Source organism: Schistocerca piceifrons, chromosome 5, assembly GCF_021461385.2.
Source record: "Schistocerca piceifrons isolate TAMUIC-IGC-003096 chromosome 5, iqSchPice1.1, whole genome shotgun sequence".
NCBI lineage: Eukaryota > Metazoa > Arthropoda > Insecta > Orthoptera > Acrididae > Schistocerca > Schistocerca piceifrons.
This window is the reverse complement of record NC_060142.1, coordinates 271,732,930-271,749,016: the sequence shown is the minus strand read 5'-3', so window position 1 is coordinate 271,749,016 and position 16,087 is coordinate 271,732,930. Positions and strand designations below refer to the sequence as shown.

Below are 16,087 nucleotides of genomic sequence, written 5' to 3'. Positions count from 1 at the left end.
ACTCTGCGGATGGTATTTTGAGGTAGCTATATGCTTAACTCTTTCCCATACCAAACACACCTGAAATGCCTGACTGATAAACTGTGGACCATTATCTGTTAGTAATCTGCGTGGTTTTCCTACATTTTTGAAATATTCCCTCAAACAGCAAATCACTCTTGCTGTATTTTATTTTTTATCGGATACAATTTTACATATTTTGACCAGCACTCAACTAGTATAAGATAAATAAGTTACTCCTCCTCTACTCGTTGACCAAAAAGGTGACTGCAGTAAGGTCACGTAACCACTTTGGCATTATAGGATACAATTTATAACTTAAGAGCTTGGTTATTGTTTTTCATTTTCTGTCATGTTTCACATGATCTACTTTTCTTCTTAAACCCTTAAAGTAATAGAATTTGAACATGTGCTTCATGCACTTACACACTCCAAAGTGTACCTATCCCTTGTAGATAAACTTAATAAGTACTGTCTCCACAGTCATTGGTATGCATACTCTCTACGAAGGTCTTGTAGTTCTTATTCTACAGAACAAAAGATGATGTATTATCCATTCAGCTGTATTATCATTAATCACCACACTTTGTTTCATAGTTAATGACTTATCTTTAAAATATCAATTCTCAGGTAAAAAATGGAAATGTCGTGTGGCTAGGGCCTCCCGTCGGGTAGACCGTTCGCCTGGTGCAGGTCTTTCGATTTGACGCCACTTCGGCGACCTGCGCGTCGATGGGGATGAAATGATGATGATTAGGACAACACAACACCCAGTCCCTGAGCGGAGAAAATCTCCGACCCAGCCGGGAATCGAACCCGGGCCCTTAGGATTGACAGTCTGTCGCGCTGACCACTCAGCTACCGGGGCGGACATTCTCAGGTATAACCTGCCTTATTGTCAGCACCATGTTGTGTACAACATTAATGGTTTAACTTAAGGCTACAAAATTTGTACTGAAAGTTACTCCAGACCTTCGGGTCTCAGAAAGTCATTCACACCTGTAGGTAGACGTGACAATGCATCAGGAGCCATGTTCTGTGAACCTTTTATGTAATTTATCTCTATGTGATATTCCTGTAGGAAAAGTACACATCTGATGAGTCTCCTGTGTAAGAGATAACTTTCCATTTAGAAAGAGAGTACTTGATAGTTAATAAAAATTATAATTTTAGACGCCCAAATCGGAATCTGCAATTTCTTTACGTTTCATACTATGGTCAATAACTCTTTTTCTATTGTAGTGTAATTTAACTCATGTTTGTTCAGTGCTCTATTGGCAAGTGCTAAGGTATGGTATTGTTGTCTCCTACTGTCAGACCCCATTCTCCCTGGAACAATTCACAACGAATTCCATATTTTGACGCATCAGTACTAAATTTAAAAGGCTTATCCATACATGGATGTATTAAGACAGGTGCCTCTACCAACGCTAACTTAATATTATTGAATGCTGCTGATTGCTCTTCACTCCAAATCCATTTTGACTTTTGTTTGTGAACTACTGACATCTTAGGATCATTCATAGATTGCCCCTGTATGTATCACCTAATCCTGCTAATCCTAGAAACAATCTTAATTGCTTCACATTTCTGGGTTCAGGACAATCTTTGATAGCCCGTATTCATTCTGGATCATCCCATTTATACCCACAAGATGTCCAAGAAACTTTAACTCTTCTCTGCCGAAATGTAATTGAAAAGTTTAATTGTAATACCTCTAACGTAAAATCTTTCCAAAGCTCTTGTTAATAGATAACAATGTTGTTCCCAAGTTTTTGATACTAGAAATATATCATCTGCACAAATAATAAACTCTTTTTAATAAATCCTTACCTAATGCTGTGTACAAAGCTCTAATGAATATGGACACTGAAATATTCAAACCAAATTTGTAACACTTTAAATTGGTAAGACATACCTTCATACAAAACGGCTGTATATTTTCTTGAAGCTTCATTAGTTCTGACCTGCCAATACCACAAGGCCAAATCTATAGAGTTAAAATTCTTTGTTCGTTTAAATTTTGACAGTAATTCATCAATACAGACTGGTCTATCTCATTCCGTTTATCTATGTTTATTCACTGTACACACAGCCAGGACTAACCGACTCAGTAGGTAGGCTTACGTACCACTACCAGGGGATCATTATATATAGTAAGACTGTGTTCAGTAATATTGTTTTCAAGCATACCGTTCCAAACAAATTTCAGGACAAAAACTAATCACATACAGTGGTGTCAGGAAACCATGTCGCAGCATTAACGAGCTGCATCACAGCGCCAGTGTGTTGCAAGGAGCGGCAGCAGTGCGACCTGTAACTTCTTACATCAGTCCGCAGCAGTTCACTGTGCATGCGCTCAGCTCAATATGGTCAGCGTCATCACCACAGCATCATCAGCCAGCTATGTCCCTCATAATTGTGCATACTGTCTTCCAGCACAGACTACAGCTGTCCAATATTTGTGGCCACCAATCTTCTTCGTAATTTTACATGGCAATAACACCTTAACTCTCACTTCTATGGGTGACTTCTTATTTGATGAGCAAAAACCATTATTTATGGCTCAGTAGCCTCTTTGGTTCACTAGCCTCTTAGTATTTTGTAACTAATGACAGTGTTTGACCTTGGCAACACATTATCTCTTCAGATCTCAAACTTAAAACCATTTAAATTCTTCAAAATTCCCTTCTTGTGCTCTCATTCATTTATCACACTCAGTCCTGATCATAAAGGTCAATATATACAGTGTTTATTATGTTCCTTGTTGCTGCTGTTCTTCACCTTACTTGACACCAGATACAATACCATCTTCTCTTTAGCTGTTTAAATGTACAATATGTTAACACTGGACTGACAGCCACCTTTAATAACAGTTATGAGCTGGACCTGCTAATCAGTTCCAACTTAACTTCTTGCCATGCTTAGTAACTTCCTAATTGTTGAAGTGTGAGAGCTTTAGTGTAAGAGAGCGGAGTTTCTGCTGTCTTTAGCTACATAAATTATTTTCGATAGTGTCTTTGCTTTAAGCCCTGTATTTTCTTCCATAAACTTACACAATTACAGTTTGCAACCATATGACAGTATCCTTTAATCTGGACCTTCATCCAAAATCACCCATTCTTTTCTGTGTCATTACTGTTATTGACATTCTTGGAGCGGTCAGCTTGCATATTCTATGGCCTCTCCTAAGCACCTCCAGTTGGTGGCAGCATGGGCTAGTGCACACCATCAGCAGTGCAGACACCTGCTCACAGCACACAGCGTCTTATCTCATTTGACTCTGTACGAAGAGATACTTCTTGTTGGTGTACTAACTCCATCTAAGCTATACATAGTTTTTAGTATTTTCTTCACGCAGCTATCCTCCATACTTTGGAGAGCCTAACTGTATGCCATGGCCTTTCCCATGGAACTGTTTTGAGACATCACAGCATGTCCCCTCAATCATCAGGGATGGAATTCTTTTAAATTTTACTTAGGACTACAACCTAAATATATGCAAAAACGATTATTACAGACCATTTGCCATACAGAATTGTTTGGTAGTGTTAAAGTGAATCTGTCTGATGCCAGTTTGTCACTGTGTGTTCAAATGTTTGATTAAAAGGTGAAATATTGGTGTAATATGAGGTCTGAGTGAACTGGAAATGATATAACCCATTATCTGATAGGAACACTGAATACAGAAGTTAATCGAAATCAGTTTTGTTTATTTGAACCCATTCTACATTTGAGATTTGAACCCAATGTAACTTTGAATTGGGAAAAGCAGGGTGTATAACAATTTCATGGAATATTTATAACCTGTATGGTGGAAGAAAGAAGTGGCAGTTTGTGAGCAACAATTTTGAACTTACCTCATCCTTAAAGGTTACTGAAAGGTGCATCAACTATTTAAAATTTGAATTTCTCATTAAGTTCACTTACCTGATCAACGCTAGTCAGCACTGGTAAAGCAATGAGAAAATATAAAAAAGGTCAAGTTAACATAAGTTTGAACCACAACTGAAGAAATGCAATTGCTACAAGTCTTTGTGGTGGAGCTGAGTCAGTGGAGGCTATACTTTATTTTCTTTGAAATAGGCTGGAGAATATTTGCCAAGGAAGAAATATTCAGGTGAAAGGCCATCGGGTATCATGAACACTATGGGAAAGATGTAGTATTTGATTTTGAAGAATGCAGATAAATTATTCCAAAACTGCTTCAATCTTGGCAGTGAGTGATACCTCCCTGTGAAGAAATGCTGAGAAGGATTTCATGATATAACTGCCCACTTTAACTTTGTGTAACTCTTTGTAGATAGTTATTAGTACAATGAAATTCATTTCTGTAGGCACGTGTTTCAATGTTTGTAATCTTTCTAACTAATATTCTCTTGGTACAGTGTAGTTTTGGCTGCAGCTGCATAAATTGTGCATGTTTGTGAAAAGTGTTTGCATTATCGATGTTTTTAAGCTATGTATACAATTTGAAGATGAACTGTAAGGTTTATGTTGTGTAGCAAGTCAAATTAATATTACATTAAAAATTGACCTGGAAAGTAACTTTAAAAAATATGTTTCAATAAAGAATTTTGTACAAAAAAAATATTGCAAATATTAAAAATATGTGTAAATTACAGAAAACAGGACCACAGATGTTCAATTGTATTTGTTTTCCTCTCTCTTTTTTTGGCCAACATTTTCCAGGGCATGGGGTACAAAATTAGTCCGTGGTTAGATTCTCTGTCAGCATGTTGTAGCAGTAAGTGGGTTGGTCTGCTTGTGTCTGTATGTGTGGATGGATATGTGCGTGTGTGCTAGTGTATACCTGTCCTTTTTTCCCCCTAAGGTAAGTCTTTCCGCTCCCGGGATTGGAATGACTCCTTACCCTCTCCCTTAAAACCCACTTCCTTTCGTCTTCCACTCTCCTTCCCTCTTTCCTGATGAGGCAACAGTTTGTTGCGAAAGCTTGAATTTTGTGTGTATGTTTGTGTTTGTTTGTGTATCTATCGACCTGCCAGCGCTTTTGTTCGGTAAGTCACCTCATCTTTGTTTTTATATATAATTTTTCCCACGTGGAATGTTTCCTTCCATTATATTGATATTATTTATTTATTTATTTTTTACACATTTGTAGCAGTCAAAAATCTGAGTCTTAGATAAAGTATGTGTTGGCAGTATTTTATTCTGTACAGGCTATACTTACATTTTTTATTGGCATGAATGACTGCTTAAGAGTTTTGTACCAATTATAATATCTAAAACATTTCAATTTCCTTTAAACTATTAACACAGATCAACAGTTGTACATCACTTAAACCAAAAGGCTTTGCAATTTATAATTACTATGATGTGACAATACTTTTAACCTGTTAGTCTCTCTCTCATTATCTTTGTCTGCTTATTTCTCCAGTACCCCGTTGGTGGGATTCCTGTTATTAATCCTGTCTTTTGGTGTAATACTGTAATAGGAAGGCCAGTTTGACCCTCTCAATGTGTCGACACACCATAAGAGCTGCATCTGGTTGCATAAACAAGTGCTTCTCCAGTGTTGGCAGGTTCAGCATCATGAATGCCTGTCCATCAATCATCTATAACAAGGAAAATTTACATTGCATCAGTATGTAAATTAATCGAGGAAACTATTACGAGACAGAATTGATGGCCATAACTTATCTTCAGGAGGCAAAATATTCAGTATTGTCAACAGAAAATTATCAAGAAAAAAAAAGGTACATGGCACCATCGCAGCTCTCAAAACTACTAATTCATTCCCCAGGGAGAAAAAACGGACAGCCTGGGGCAGTTAGAAAAAAGGGATAGGTCACTTAGATTGCAGGTTGAGAGGGATCCACATGTAATGAGGATGAGATAGATGAAGCTCACGGGGGAACTGTCAGAGAGAGTACGAGATCAGACATAGCACATTGGTAAGCCTCATGCTGGCTTCAGTCCAGAGATGAAGAGGACAGAGTGAGAAGTAAGAACAGATTACTAGGAAGAGAAAAGAATATTGCAATTAAGAAGTATGAGCAAAAGTTGCTCTCGTAAATTAGCAGAAAAACTGACATACAAGTTGTTACAGTGCTGTCAAATTCAAGGCTGGTACTGGGCTGGGAACCACTTTACTTTATTTATCCAGTTAATGCCAGTTTGTTGCACTAAGTTGTAGTTTTCACTAGTATTTCATGGAAATAATGGTAATAAATACTGCCTGATAGCTGTAAGGTTGGTTATAGCATGACATCACAATATGCGGTGTGGTAGCAGCTGCAAGTAGTATCGTTTACACCTCACACAGTACTGGCTGGGGAGCTTGCTTTCACCTAAGATGTATGTGTGCCTGTGCACTTGTCACACATTGGTTGCATTAAAACTTCAAGTGGCAGAAGCCACAATATTAATAGTGTATTTTATCAAATATTAGAAAGTGAAAGTTTGTATTATTGAGTGCTACATGTTATTGAATCACATATTTGTGACTTATCGCTCTTGTAACTATCAGTGAGAACCATAACCACTTACGACTGATATCCATCCTTTAACTTGACGACAAGGTTCCCTTCCAGCCTAGAATATATTAACTAAACTGTGAGGATAGAATGATGAGAAGAGTAAGGAGTGTGAGCTTACAGTGCGACATGTGACACAGGACTTCAAACATCAAAGGACTTCAAACATCATGCTGTCTTTCGATCTTGCCCATCTACCCCAGTAGCAAAAGAAGAATCTCTGTGAGTTTGCAAGCAAATGCTTCACAGTGCCTCAAAAATTTCATCAAGAATTGTGTTGGATAGAATTTTGTGTATTATGTAGTTAGCAAACTTTTCTGGTGATGGTTGATGCTTTTAATTGTGCAATGATAAAGCTTCAACTATAAGAAAATGGCTAGTATCACTAACATTGTTGCCCAAGTGCAACTTGCAGAAGGTGCATTATTGGATGCTTCGGGAGGAGAGAATTTCATTACGAGCTGCAGATACTCAAATTAGTGGAGATGCAGATTTTGATCCACAAGTGCCAATGTCAACAATAAAGGCTATGAATGTTCATGAATTGGAAATGAGTGACTTGCAATATGGCTTACTGTTGAAGCTTGTCCAAGGAATAAAGAAAACTAATTCTACTGTTTAAGAGACAAGCAAAGAAATAAGAGATAGGCATACGTGACGTGACTTAATGCACAGATATGATGAACTGAAATTTGAATCTGATTTATGACACAAAATTTTGAAACTGAAAGCATAACCGTAAAAAGTGAATTAGAGGAACATAAAGAACACTGTTAGCAGTCACCTACCAAAACAAGAAATCTCTGGACTCAACAAAACACTTAGATCACTACAGTGAAACACTCCTGTGCAGCAAAACATAACTGCTGCATCCTGCAACTAACACTTGTGTTTTTGAGCGCGCTGAGCATGTCATCACTGCATGTGTGTGTTTGAATCTGCTGCCAACTATATCAGTGAGGGGGCTGCTGCGAGGCCACATGTGGGAGGCATGCGAACAGCGAGGTCTCCGCCACACTGCCTGCTGGCGACTCACCTACATATATATGCACAGAGCAGCACTAAATGTTGTCTGATTATGTGTAAATATTGGTCTCTAAGCTTCCGGCAGACAATAGGATTTATTGTCACCACCAATATACGATCAAAATAAGGGTCCGATGAGTAGCTATTTTCAGTATCACTGGGATAAAATCACATATCTGGATGATCTGGTACAGGATAAAGATTTAATTCAGTTTTTACATAAAGGGCCGCCATTAAATGAATGTGAAACATGTTGAAAGGCCCATAGGAAGCTGTAAAATTATTATTTTATGTATATAATAGAGGGAAACATTCCAAATGGAAAAATATATCTAACGTGTTTTGGTGGCAACACAACCACCTAACCTTTGTTCACATCGTTGTCTACCAACCCAAGTTCACCACAGGTTCAACATAGCCCAGCTATAACCAACACTTTTTCGCCTTTTTGCACACCAGATCTCCAGTTGCTTTCTAGTTCACCTTTATCTCTCCCCATATATTTTTATTTTCATTTTCATTTCAGCCTCATGTTACACTTTCCACCTTCTAATACCATGACGCCCTCACAACATCCCCATAACGACCCCATTAAGTTTTATTTACATTCCCTCCGCAAACATGCCTTCGCCCTAGCCAGATTACACTCCCATATTTTGCCGGCCGAAGTGGCCGTGCGGTTAAAGGCGCTGCAGTCTGGAACCGCAAGACCGCTACGGTCGCAGGTTCGAATCCTGCCTCGGGCATGGATGTTTGTGATGTCCTTAGGTTAGTTAGGTTTAACTAGTTCTAAGTTCTAGGGGACTAATGACCTCAGCAGTTGAGTCCCATAGTGCTCAGAGCCATTTGAACCACTCCCATATTTTATTTTCTCAGGCTTGTCTGACATTTGGCATTACCCCCAAAGGCCTCACACTTAAAGTTCCCATCTCTGGCTGTAACCCTTCTTTTCATCAGTCCCTATACAAGTTCCAAACTGAACAATCCATTGCCCTCACCCACCTAATCCTTCACCTACACATCAACTCAGTCAATGAACATACCCGTCAACTCCTATCCTTCATAAAAGTTCTCAATCTTTCCTCTCCCACATCCACACCTGCCGTTCAGAGCATCCTCCTACAGGCCAACTGCAAATTAGAACAGCATGCCACCCTCCACCTCAAAAAACTATCCAATCTCCAGGTTTCCCACCTCCGGAAAGGCAACTCACTCACCCTTCACAACCTTTCCAGCAAACCTCAACCTCCTCTCATTGCACACAGACCCAGTCTCTCCCATCTACTCAATCTCCCACTTCCAGCTCCACTCCCCCAAAAACCTCAAAATTCCAATCAACACAACCTGGAACCACAACACCCTAATACAGTAGTTAACCTTTCCTCCAAACCTCTCTCGCAATCCGAAACCTCTGTCCTATCCAAAGGCCTCACCTTCAGCCCCACTCCCAGATTCCACCAAACAGCCCTTGTCAAAGATTTACTGTCCTACACCCGTACTCTCTGCTGGAAATATCACTTTGCCACGAAGAAAAATGATCCTAATCCTACTCCTAATGATCCAACTCCCCAAGACACTATCCAAATTGAGCCCTGCCTGGAACAGTTCCGTCCTCCGTCACAGCGGGACCCACCTCCTCTTCCTCAAAATCACCCTCTCCAAACTTTCCAGGAATTTCTGACTTGCAGCCTTGCCTCTCAATCCTTCTTAAAAAACCTTAATCCTACTCCCAACATCCACCACTGCTGAAGCCCAGGCTATCCGTGATCTGAAGGCTGACCGATCCGTCGCCATTCTTCCGGCGGGCAAGGGTTCCACGACCGTGGTACTTGATCGTCGGGAGTATGTGACTGAGGGACTGCGTCAGCTTTCAGACAACACTACATACAAAGTTTGCCAAGGTAATCCCATTCCTGATGTCCAGGCGGAGCTTCAAGGAATCCTCAGAACCTTAGGCCCCCTACAAAACCTTTCACCTCACTCCATCAACGTCCTGACCCCATCAACACCCTGCACCCCTACCTTCTACCTAAAATTCACAAACCCAATCATCCCGGCCGTCCCATAGTAGCTGGTTACCAAGCCCCCACAGAACATATCTCTGCCTACATAGATCAACACCTTCAACCCATTACATGCAGTCTCCCATCCTTCATCAAAGACACCAACCACTTTCTCGAACGCCTGGAATCCTTACCCAGTCTGTTACCCCCGGAAACCATCCTTGTAACCATTGATGCCACTTCCTTATACACAAATATTCCGCACGTCCAGGGCCTCGCTGCGATGGAGCACTTCCTTTCACGCCGATCACTTGCCACCCTACCTAAAACCTCTTTCCTCATTACCTTAGCCAGCTTCATCCTGACCCACAACTTCTTCACTTTCGAATGCCAGACATACCAACAATTAAAGGGAACAGCCATGGGTACCAGGATGGCCCCCTCGTACGCCAACCTATTCATGGGTCACTTAGAGGATGCCTTCTTGGTTACCCAGGCCTGCCAACCCAAAGTTTGGTACAGATTTATTGATGACATCTTCATGATCTGGACTCACAGTGAAGAAGAACTCCAGAATTTCCTCTCCAACCTCAACTCCTTTGGTTGCATCAGATTCACCTGGTTCTACTCCAAATCCCATGCCACTTTCCTTGACGTTGGCCTCCACCTGTCCAATGGCCAGCTTCACACGTCCGTCCACATCAAACCCACCAACAAGCAACAGTACCTCCATTATGACAGCTGCCACCCATTCCACATCAAATGGTCCCTTCCCAGGGTGTATACGTGGACAAGGAAAAAAATTCCCAGATTTCTCCCGGATGTCCCGGTTAAAAATACACTTTCTCCTGGGTGGAAACATAGTTTTCCCCTGTTAATTGACAGTATATTTTCCCTTGGGAAATCCTTTGAATGGTTGTGGTTTTAAACATGGGCGTAGAATATCCCGACGCTTTAGAAAACGAAACACCTTTTGGAAACATGTTTGATGTGCAGTAACATGTATGCTGCATATTTTCGTATTACGAAAGTATAAATTCGAATTCCACCAAACACCGCATGTTACTTTCCGAAGCATTGAAATCAAGATTGCGATCCATATTTGTAAGCCAGTCACAGCTCATGTCACGTTATTTCGCCAGCCGATGACAGCGGATATTCAGAGCTTCGGACACGTGGTGTAGTCAGCCAATAGCGCCATCAGTTAAGTAGCGCGAACACATGAACAGGAAAAGTTAAAGGTTTAAATTAATATATATATAATGTTGCTACAAGATAAACTAAGCTTTCACATATAATATTGGTCCCTAAGGCCAATACGGTGCAGGAGAAGCTAAGCTTTCACATATAATGTTGGTCTTTTATGCACGTATTACATTTTAAGATATATCACTCAAATGTGCCAGTAAATTTTTTAATAACGACATAAAAGTGTGATCCTCTGGGCTATAAATTCTTTCCCAGATTCCCAGTGAAGTAGGCATCGACCTGATATTTAGCTTTTCAATGTGGTTTCGGGATGTAAATTTCATTGGATACCAGTACTTTGTTATCTCATGTCTGGTTCTTTGTTATGGCATAATGCATACGTGCTAGAAGATGAAAACGTACACTTGAAATGCACTGAACAGTTGAAACTAGCCAATTGAAATTAAACCCTTTGTTACAAATATATTGACTGCCTCAGCGGAAAAGATTAATAAAAGAAAATTTCTTTGGCAAACCGATAAAAATAACTTCATTGTTCTCCATGGCAGTTAATGCTTGACTGTCAGAAAGGTGGAAATAAAATAAAATAAAATCTGAAACTAGTAACATATTTTAGCCTTCCGTAATTATGTGAATGTATTTTAATTCACATGATAGCTCCCGACCAAAGAAATCCATTTTGTTTTCATTTGCCGTGATTGCAGTAGACGAAGAGGAAACAGCAAAATCACTAAATCTAAACACGGGTCACATGGATACTACCCGCTTCCCTCTTATAACTCAGACTGCTCTGCGCATCAGACCTGTATCTATGATATTTCCAAACCGGGGCAAAAGTAGATATTGGCGTCCCTCGAGCGTTTGAGATAGGACATCAAAAATTAAAAAAAAAAAAAAAAAAAATCGAATTTTCAAAAATAAGTTCATTTTGTAGCACACACCTTTCCGAAGACTCTGATACATAAAACATACGTGTCCAAGGAATTGTAAGACATGTTATCTGATCTTAAGTGTGCCAAAGTGCAGCGCCACACCTCTTCACACAGCATTCTTCTATCGCACGTCACTGTATTTCAGTCTGTGGAATTGAAACGTGTATATTCTGTACTGGAAGCCGTCAAACTATATTCAGGACAGTGGAAATTAAAATGTCCTATGGTGCCTCTCCTGCTTCCAGTCGGCCGGTTTGACATCCTGCACCTCTTTTCTTTTCTTTTCTTTTTTTTTTTTTTAAAAAAAAACTCTTCAGAAATTTTGCACTCTTTATTCCCTATTAGCTAACAACTTACAACTTGCGAGATAAAACAAAATAGGCCTATACAATACTGCAGCAATTTTAACACACGCCAAATAAACGAGACTGTATTTGCAGAAATGGTCATTTTTATAACACCGCAGATTATAATTCACAAAGTACCAATATCAAATGCCTATTAGGCCTACTACAAGCAAAAAGCTTTACGTTAGGAAATAGTTTTACACTTCATTCATATGCTCCAGGTTCTCAAGTATGAGATCGAAAAGTAGTAGTGTGAAATTTTTATAGAAATTTGGAATCATCTTATTCTTCCACAATTTGTGTGATGTCCCCGTTTCTTCTCCTTCCTCATTGTAACAAACAATGTTGTCATCACTAATTCTGTATCTATTTCTGCCAATGTCAAAGCTTATTCGCCGGTTAACTTCACTAACTCTACCAGAATAACCAGTTTAGTTATCCCGTGATTATTCTCCGGTTAGGCATTGTTGCGTGTTCTTACAACGCATTTTCCGCGCTACTTCCCGAATAGACCTTAAAGCGCCTGCTAGCCGGAGACTGTACAACTGGCCCTTGCTAATATATCGATCTGCCCAAAAATTTTCTGTCAAAATTTCAGTTTCTTGGATACACCGAGAAGATAATACGTAATCTTTCCTACCTGTTATTCCTGTTAGTCGTTTATTCGCACTCTGGTAGTCTGAATCTATGGATTTCGCTGGCAATCGTAACAACGCTCATCATTCGCAAACCCCATCAACCACATAAGACAGTGGTTGGCTTTCTTTCGTTTGGCTATACTCTGCTCAGCTCGTATAGCCACTTTTGTTTGCAGAACAGTTTATTTCTAGATGTGACGAGGATTCCGCTGACAGAGACATCACGTACACTATGCACACATTCACAAATCAACTTATGATTCATTCAGAAACCAACTTAGAATGTGTTCAACAATGTTCAAAACTGACAGGGACACGTTTCAAAGTCATACGAATAATCGATAGACCAACGTGTGCTGGATGCTAGGTGAAACAAGTTTTATATGAATTTGCCCTCCCCCCCCCCCCCCACCCTGCACTCCTACATCCAGGGCTGCTGCGCAATCTGGCAGCTTGGGCGCACCGGAAAAAATTTTCCCGGTAGCACCTAGCTCTTTTTTTTGTTTTTTACTGCGACTGCTTACACAACCAGCAGCCACCTTTCTGTAACCAGAAGTGGAAGAAGATACTACTCAACTGCGCATGTGCATGATGCCACTCGTAACTGCTAAAACAAATTGTAAGTAGGCTGTTTATGTTTTCTTATTGGCAACGTTACGTAGCGCTCAATATGAAAATCACTGGCTGTGCTGTGTGCAGTCTGTGGCTAGTTTGCATTGTTGTCTGCCATTGTAGTGTTGGGCAGCGGCAGCTGGCTGTGAACAGCGCGTAGCGTTGCGCAGTTGGAGGTGAGCCGCCAGCAGTGGTGGATGTGGGGAGAGAGATGGCGGAGGTTTGCAGTTTGTCATGAACTGATATATATATATATTATGATTTGTGATGATATTAAGGTAAATACATTGTTTGCTCTCTATTAATATCTTTCATTTGCTAACTACCCCTATCAGTAGTTAGTGCCTTCCATAGTTTGAATCTTTTATTTAGCTGGCAGTAGTGGCGCTCGCTGTATTGCAGTAGCTTGAGCAGCGAAGATTTTTGTGAGGTAAGTGATTTGTGAAAGGTATAGTTTAATGTTTGTCAGGGCCATTCTTTAGTAGGGAGTTTTGAAAGTCAGATTGCGTTGCGCTAAAAATATTGTGTGTCAGTTTAAGCACAGTCTCGTGTAGAATTGTTCAAAGGGGAAGTTTCATATGGCGACCCTGCCAGGATACCTCACTGGAATCTTCTGATTTTTCTTGTAGTTTGTGTATTTAGTGTAGCTTTTGTTTATTGCTAGCGCGTAATTGTAGAGAGAATCTCCTTTGTAGTTGTAGCCTTTCATTGTTGTACAGTAAAACAGTTGTGGCATGCATATAGATTTGCACCAAGTATTTCGCAGCTGTAATTAACAAGATATTATTTTCAGAGGGATTATGATTTTTAAAGTACGTTTGAGGCAGATGACACTTTTGACATGAGCAGAGAATTTTTTTAATTATTGGAGGAAGCTATGACGATTTTGAGATTTGACTGAAGTGTTATGATGTTATTATTACGACGACGATGTGTATTATGTTGTTGAGGAATGTTTATTATGCTACGTATTTCTCATGATGAAATATTGAAGAAGTGTCGATGAATATGTATATGTATAATGAGGTAAGGAATAATGAGTAGTGTTTAGGGACTCTGATTTATGAAAAGGATGTTGGAAACCAAGAAACATACTTTAAGAGTTATGAAATGTGTGACTGTATCACAATGCTGACCAATATTTTTTTTGGACACTTATATTTATAGGATTTTGTTTCTACAGATTTGCAACGCTAATTCTTGACCTGTGAAATATTTTTATATGCGACTGTCTCTGTAGCGGAAACGGCTGTCATAAATATTTCCGTAAGAAAGTTAACGGACCACCTACACATAATGCGTCGTGGGCACCCAGCTGTGTCAGACGCCTGGAGAAAAAGCCATTAGCGCGTGCCTTTCAGAGCACAGGAAAACACCTGGAGAACAAGCCATTAGGGTGTGCCTTTCATCGCTAATGCGACACCCTCGTTACTTGAAAACATATGATTACTCGCACTTTGTGCTAATTGCTGAAATGCTTATGAATTGATGGGAAATATTCGTACATCTGCAAACCTGATAATGACAAGTGTCTTTCTATGAGAGTTGAGAGCTACTGACTTACGAAATGCCACATGACTATTGAATGATGTTTTTATGCTTTGGTTTGCGTAATTGCTTATTTCACTTGATATCTGGTTTCCAGCTGTGTTGCAGCATTGCTTTTATAAAATGAAATGCATTTGCTAATGTGAACACTTTCTGTCAACAGATCTATTAAATAATTATTTTATGATCCACATTCTTTAAAAAAGGAGCACTTGGAAAGGAAAGAACAATAAGAAGGAACTAGTAACTGCATTCATAATTTTCTTTTCAAGTAATTGGTAACTTTTTGGTAGAATAACTTCTTGTGGTGCACCACTTTAATTACATAGACATTAAGATGTGAATATACATTTCCCTTATCTGCATTGTTGTTTTTACTGTAATATTTTTTCTTCTTGAGCTATGTCATGTTTAGATATAAGCTGCTGTTTGCCAGGCATAGTGCTACTGAACTTTAATTTGTGTTACTCTGCTAAGCCAATTTTACTACTCATTGATTTTTCATGTTGCTGCACATTGGCTCATATTAGTTGTAATTTTGCATTTTATCTGTTAATTTAGATTTACGGTAGCTTGCTTTGCAATTTTCCAATTTTTTGGTAATTGCTGTTTATATTAATTGTTATGTGATGCTGCATTGCCTCGTCCCTTAGTTTAGCATCTGAGCTCAGTAGATTTAAGTTAGCTTAAGAGGGGGTAGCCTCTAAGAAAATGAGTTGCGATGAATTGGAAGAAATGCATTGAGAAAACAGGTTTAGGTAGGATTTTCTTGGAAATAAATGTTGAGGTAAGAAATGTGTGAACATATAAATACAGAAAGCATGCTTAGATAGAATTTTTTTGGTGGAAACAAAGGATGAAATAAGAGGAAAGATATATGAAGTTTTGGGTTGGACTGCAGTACCAAATGTTACACTGAAAACGAACCCTGTCCTTTCCTATTGGTGTTATCCCACTATGTGTTTGTGTACCCTTGAGTATTTGTTTTCTTCCTGTCTCTGTGTACTGTTTCATAGAATTTTTTTCTCTTCTAATACTAAGCTATATTCACTATGAGGAGGAATACTGTTATCCTCAAATATAAGTTGCATTAATAATATGTTATTTTCTTTGTAAAGTTGTTTACAATTCTGTTCTGTTTCAATGTTCATGTGTGAAATTAATGTTTCGAAAACTATTCTCATTATTTTATGTATGTACTTATGTCACTATTTTTGTAACACTCATGTATATGTTTATTTCTATTCTTTTGTAAAGCCTGTACTACAAATGTTA

The 16,087-nt window shown here is 39.2% G+C and overlaps 1 protein-coding gene across 1 annotated transcript in view; it reads right to left on the bottom strand.

The window, feature by feature from the left end:
• Positions 1-5,180: 5,180 nt before the first annotated feature.
• Positions 5,181-16,087, bottom strand: part of LOC124798294 (scm-like with four MBT domains protein 1) — a 194,800-nt gene continuing 183,893 nt past the window's right edge. Inside the window, exon 15 of the mRNA XM_047261622.1 lies at positions 5,181-5,576. Coding sequence (XP_047117578.1) covers positions 5,424-5,576 — 153 coding nt within the window. The 3' untranslated portion in view covers positions 5,181-5,423. The remainder of the gene's footprint in view (positions 5,577-16,087) is intronic.